Source organism: Trichosurus vulpecula, chromosome 1 (assembly GCF_011100635.1).
Source record: "Trichosurus vulpecula isolate mTriVul1 chromosome 1, mTriVul1.pri, whole genome shotgun sequence".
NCBI lineage: Eukaryota > Metazoa > Chordata > Mammalia > Diprotodontia > Phalangeridae > Trichosurus > Trichosurus vulpecula.
In genome coordinates, this window is record NC_050573.1 from 541,461,042 (window position 1) to 541,467,205 (window position 6,164).

At 50.2% G+C, this 6,164-nt stretch overlaps 1 protein-coding gene across 1 annotated transcript in view; it reads right to left on the reverse strand.

The window, feature by feature from the left end:
* The window catches only part of SDR42E2 (short chain dehydrogenase/reductase family 42E, member 2), a 28,428-nt gene extending 23,450 nt beyond the window's left edge, over positions 1–4,978 (reverse strand). Inside the window, exons 1-3 of the mRNA XM_036748910.1 lie at positions 3,875–4,978; positions 3,332–3,427; positions 963–1,020 (exon numbers count right to left, since the gene is read on the reverse strand). Coding sequence (XP_036604805.1) covers positions 963–1,020; positions 3,332–3,427; positions 3,875–4,978 — 1,258 coding nt within the window. The remainder of the gene's footprint in view (positions 1–962; positions 1,021–3,331; positions 3,428–3,874) is intronic.
* Between the last annotated feature and the right edge of the window lie 1,186 nt (positions 4,979–6,164).

Sequence of the window (6,164 nt, forward strand, 5' to 3'; positions counted from 1 at the left end):
TTCGTGGCTGAGTGTGTGTGGCAGTAAAAGCTACTATATACACAAAGTGGTTTGGAGAATTCTGGCCAGATAGTCTTAGAGACAGAGGGTTTTCAAGAGTAATAATGACATGGAGCATTTATTTGGTTCTTTAAGTTGAAAGTGGCTTGCAAATAGTATTGCATTTGACACCCTTGCTATTATGATGCCCATTTTGCAGATAAGGAAATGAGGCTGAAAAAAGATTGAGTGACTTGAATAGTCACAGTGTCTGGGGCAGAATTTGAACTCAGGTCTTCCTGATTCCAAGTCCAGGGCTCTAACTAACGGGACATACACTCCAGATATCAAGAAATGAAACTCAGAGGTTTCTAGGGCAGAATATTGAGGAGGGGCCATGCTTAATGAATCTTTTGATACAGCATTCCTTCCATTTTCAGTGGCTTCTATTCCTCCCATTCCTGGCATTCAGCCTCTACTTTTTGGGTTGGAAATACTTAAAAGTGGTTTTAATCTGAGGCTGAATGAATATCCCTGGGGTCCCAGAATCCTCTCTTCTCTTCTTCCCCACTCCTACTTCCCTTCTTTCTATCACCTCTGCATTTAAGGTTATGGACATGCCAATGACACCCTCAGCATGACCCTAGAGCAGCAGAACTCAAAATGGCCACTCCTTGGTAGGTCCAATTGAGAGAGAGAGAGAGATGTTCCAGGGCAGGCCATACACAGATGAAAGAATAGAAGAATAGGCAGGGAATCTCTACCCCACTCTCTGGAAGGTGGGTCAGGTTCTTCCCAAGTCAATGGGAACTTTGCCTGCAGGATTCCCAGTTCAGCTCCTCTGGATGCTCAGTTGAGGTTTGTGGTCAGCACACAGGTTCTCCAAAAGAGAAGAGAATAGAGGAGAGGGCAGGGCAGGGCACAGCACAGCAGTCTTGCAGATTCAGGCCACAGCACTACAGAGTGGGCAGCTGATCTTGTACCGTCAATCACTATTTTGGTTCCGCCAATGTTTACAGATTCAATCTGTTCTTTATGCAGCTACAAGAAGAAGAGGGGACAAAAGTTGCTGAGTCTCCCCAATACGTGCTGGATACTGAGGCAGCAGATTTAGGCTTTAGCAAGGTTAGGGCATGGGGTGTGTGTGTGTGTGTGTGTGTGTGTGTGTGAGAGAGAGAGAGAGAGAGAGAGAGACAGAGAGACAGAGAGAGAGAGAGAGACAGAGAGACAGAGAGACAGAGACAGAGAGACAGACAGAGAGGCAGAGACAGACAGATGGAGACACAGAGACAGAGAAAGAAACAAAAAGAGAGAGAAAGAAAGAAACAGAGAGAGAGAGAGAGAGACAGAGAGAGAAAGAGAGAGACAGAGACAAAGAGAGATAGACAGATACAGAGACAGAGAGACAGACAGAGAGGCAGAGACAGACAGATGGAGACACAGAGACACAGAAAGAAACAAAAAGAGAGAGAAAGAAAGAAACAGAGAGAGACAGAGACAGAGACAGAGAGAGACAGAGAGACAGAGAGAAGAGAGAATGCTGTTAGTGCTGGGAATATACCCAGCTGTTGCCAGGGGGAGGTCATTGGATCAGAGGATCATAGATGTAGAAGCTATGGAAATCCAGGTTCTTTCCCCTTATTTTACAGATGAAGAAACTGAGGCCTGAGGAGGTTAAGAAATTTGTCCAGTGTGTCGCACAGGTGGTGTCAGAGGTGGGATTTAAACCCGAGTCCTGTTGAGAGGCAATAAACTCAAGTCCACAGGTAACTCAGAGAGAGGGGCCTGAACCAGATGAAAATGTAGCTGGGAAATATTTAACAAAATCAATACAAATATAATACAACACAGATAATGTTAATTTGTGGTTTTCTAAGTTATTAATGTGTAATCTGGTTCTACTTAAGTTTGACAACACTGTGGATAGTGGATAGGGTACTTGCAGTCAGGAAGACTGAAGTTCAAATCCCACCACAGATATTTACTACTAGCTGTGTTACCCTAGGCAAATCACTTGGCTTTTCTGTGCCTCAGTTTCTTCATCTGAGGGAGGATGGACCCAATGGCCTCTAAAGTCCCTTCTAGCTCTAAATATATGATCCTATGACCCCAGTGCCATTTCCACCACCAGCCATCCTCTGGTTCTAAGAAGATAAAGATAAAAAGAAAGGAGGATCATGTGTTTCACAGCTTGCAGCTATTAACCCTTCCAGTTCTGTTCCTCTGTGGTTGCTCCTGCTCCCGTATGCAGAGTCAGGGGTTCTTCCATGTCTCCCCTCTCCTTCCCATTCCCCACCTTTTCCCCCAGCTCCAAGTCTCACTCTCTACTTTCTTGGATGATGTATAGACAACTGGGAAAACACCAACAAAAGTCCCCTGCTCCATCCCTTATGGGTGGGACAGTGACAAGTGAAGAACTGGGGACTTGGGACTCTTCCTTTATGCTCTGGTTGATTCCCAACCACAGCTTCTTTTCAGACTCAGCCTCCGAGCCTCTCATTCATCCCAGCTCAATTTGCTGAGAGAGGTGAGACCCAAAGGCAGGGAGGGACTTACTCAGTGGGTGTGGGCATTGCGTTCCTTCAAAATAGCCTTCGGAACAGGAAATTAATCTCCTTGAGAAATAAGATAAATCTCATGACCCACGATACCTCTGGGTCACTCTGAGACTCCCTCAGGAAGTCCCAAGGAGGACTGAAATCTTGGCTTCTGGCCCCTACCTAGAGGAGCTCTGGGTGTCTGTGACTAAGCAGACACAAAGCTTCCCCACTCCGACTTGCGTCCTCATCCTGGTTCTGCTTCCATCTTTTTGTGACCCACATGTGTGTGTCAGAGAGATAGAGAGGAACAGTAAAGAGGGGAAAGTGTGTATGGTGTGTGTGTGTGTGTGTGTGTGTGTGTGTGAGAGAGAGAGAGAGAGACAGAGACAGAGACAGAGACAGAGACAGAGACAGAGACAGAGGGAGGGGAACAAGGGGAGAAATCAAGAGAGAAAGAGAAAGCATGTATGGAGAATGGGAGACATATTAGTAGACTGAAGTTCTGTGAAGTTCTTGTCTCATTCCCGTATTTACAGCCCTGGTGCAGGGTGGGGGACGTGGATTATTCAATTTTTGTTAAATGAATTCTTTCATCCTCTGAAAGCCAAACACTTCATAGAATTTTTTCCTTCAAATTTCTGCTCCCCAGACAAAACAAAACAAGACAACAAAACAAACATCTACAAAGGGAGAAGAAACTCCCTCACCCTCTCTTGTCAATTGTGGTGACTGGTACCCTCATCTCCCTGACCACCCTGGAACACGGGGCCCAGGTCCTGAGGGTAGGGAGGAAGTCTGGGGCTTGATCACACCTTTTCAGCACCTGACATTCCATAGGAAGCCACATGGAAAACACAGTCAACCCCTTCACAAGCTCGATATAGGGCCTCCCCATCTCGGATGTCACCCTGGAAAACAGAGAGGGAGGAGATGGGGGGGAAATGGAAACACAAAGATGGTCCTTGACTAGGACCCCGGGTTCTCCCTCAGCCCAGGTTTTCGCCCTGAGATAGACAAAGACTTCCTCGTTCAAGAAACATTGTCTTAATAGTTTAATAGGAGCTAGGCAAGAATGATTTTTCAGATCCCTGACTGAGTCATGGGCAACCTTGGTCTTTGGAATGGGAAAGATTTATGAATGGCTCAACTATCATCCAACTTCCCTTATCCTCACACTGCCCCCATACCCTCTCCCCCCAACTTGGCATGCTTAATTCCATGGGCAAAATCCCACATTTGACCAGCCTCTTTCCTCAACCCCATGAAACAAAAATAAAAACGTTTTTCTTCCAACAGAAGTGTAGTTGTCTGTCTGTGTGGACTTGTCTCTTCTACAAAGGTAATCCCAACTATACCTGGATGAATGCAACTCCTTTGGGTAGCTCCCATTTAGGACGCTGGATGTCGAGCAAAACCACTGAGACCCCCCTCTGGCAAAGGCTGGAGCCCAGACTGAACCCAAAATACCCACCCCCTCCTGTCACCAGGGCCTTCTGGCTGGTGGGACGTGGGGGCTCTGCCTTAGCTTTGCTGTTGGGACCCTGGCTCTGGCATGCTTGGCCCTGAGGTGCCTGGCCCTGGGGTGCCTGGCCTTGGGGTGGTTGGCCTTGGGGTGCCTGGCCCTGAGGAGTCTGGCCCTGGGGTATCTGGCCCTGGGGTGCCTGGCCCTGGGGTGCCTGGCCCTGAGGAGTCTGGCCCTGGGGTATCCGGCCTTGGGGTGGTTGGCCTTGGGGTGCCTGGCCCCGAGGAGTCTGGCCCTGGGGTATCTGGCCCTGGGGTGCCTGGCCCTGGGGTGCCTGGCCCTGAGGAGTCTGGCCCTGGGGTATCCGGCCTTGGGGTGCCTGGCCCTGGGGTGCCTGGCCTTGGGGTGGTTGGCCTTGGGGTGCCTGGCCCCGAGGAGTCTGGCCCTGGGGTATCTGGCCCTGGGGTGCCTGGCCCTGGGGTACCTGGCCCCGAGGAGTCTGGCCCTGGGGTATCCGGCCTTGGGGTGGTTGGCCTTGGGATGCCTGGCCCCGAGGAGTCTGGCCCTGGGGTATCTGGCCCTGCGGTGTCTGGCCCTGAGGTGTCTGGCCCTGAGGTATCTGGCCCTGCGGTGTCTGGCCCTGAGGAGTCTGGCCCTGGGGTATCCGGCCTTGGGGTGGTTGGCCTTGGGGTGCCTGGCCCCGAGGAGTCTGGCCCTGGGGTATCTGGCCCTGCGGTGCCTGGCCCTGGGGTGCCTGGCCCTGAGGAGTCTGGCCCTGGGGTATCCGGCCTTGGGGTGCCTGGCCCTGGGGTGCCTGGCTCTGGGGTGCTTGGCCCTGGGGTACTGTCAGACCACCAGCTTTGGGTTGAGCCATGTCAGGATAGGAGGCCCCTGGTCCTTCCCCCGCTCTGCAGGCCTGGCAGACAGGGCAGTTCTTCTCCCCTAAGGTGGCAGCTCCACAAAGGTGTGGGGAAGAGCTTGTGGGGTTGGGTTTCATCTTCTAAAGTCCCATTTAGGTCACTGCTTCCTTGCACCTGTTGAACAAATTCCACAATAACAACAACGGCAAATCACCCTCCCCTCTAAAACAAACAACAAACAAACAACAATTTTTAAGAAAGAAACTATCTTAAGAAAGTCATCTCTCCATATAGAACCACAGGTTCTGGGGCTAAAGTCATTTGGCCTACGGGTCGCCAAACCTAGGATTGCTGGTGAATTTAGCTTTCTCAGAACCCCCGGGGCAGGGGAAGGAGTGTGGAGGTGGAAATTCCCAGTATTTCCAGAATGGTGCCTGCATATTAGCCATCTATGGCTACCTCAGCTCCTCATTCAGCTAGTGGAATTCACTCTAGTATAAGGATTTTTTTTAAAGGGGAGGGGGGTTGTCTCACATAAGAAGTCCCCTGGAGAGGCTAAGGGAGCCCCAGATTTGACTACAACATCTGTGGAGCAGCTGCTTTTTGGCTTCCCGTCCCTTCCTGCCATCCCTCAGGCCTCAATTCTGCACAGCAGGGCCTTGCTTCTCTCGGGTGCTGGGCCATCTATGCCTTTGGTTGCTCTCTAGGCTGCCCTCCTGATCCACCAGGGCTTTCTCTGCATGGTCCAGCTCCATCTCTTCCATTTCCTTTTTAGTTTCCTTTTATGTATTGTCATTCTCCCTTAGAATATAAGCTTCTTGAGGATGGGGAGTGCCTTTCTTTCTGTTTCTATTAGTCTCCCCAGGCCTGGAATACTTTTTGACTCCTTTTAACAAGGTATCAGGGATTGAGAGGCTGTAGAGCCATAAAAGGACCTTGGAAATCAGACGGTCATGATCACGGCATCATGGATCTGGGGGTGGAAGGAATATCAGAGGCCTGGCAGTCCAGACGCTTGTATTTAGGTCATGCTTCCTCATTGGAGGGAGGCAACAAGTAGGGAGATAGGGCTAAAGCCCCGGAGGTCAGATGCCTTTATCTCCAGCTCCTTTGCTGGCCACAAGCATACTTTGCCTCAGTCACCTCCTCAGCTGGTTTCCCTTATGTTAGCAAGGTCATGAGTATGGAGTCAGGAAGACCTTGACTTCCACCTCTCTGATCCTCACTTTCTTCATCTGCTAAATGGAGATAGCAGCACCTACCTCACAGGGGTGTCCTGAGGATCGTATGTTATATGTGATAATGTGCGCAAAGTGCTTTGCA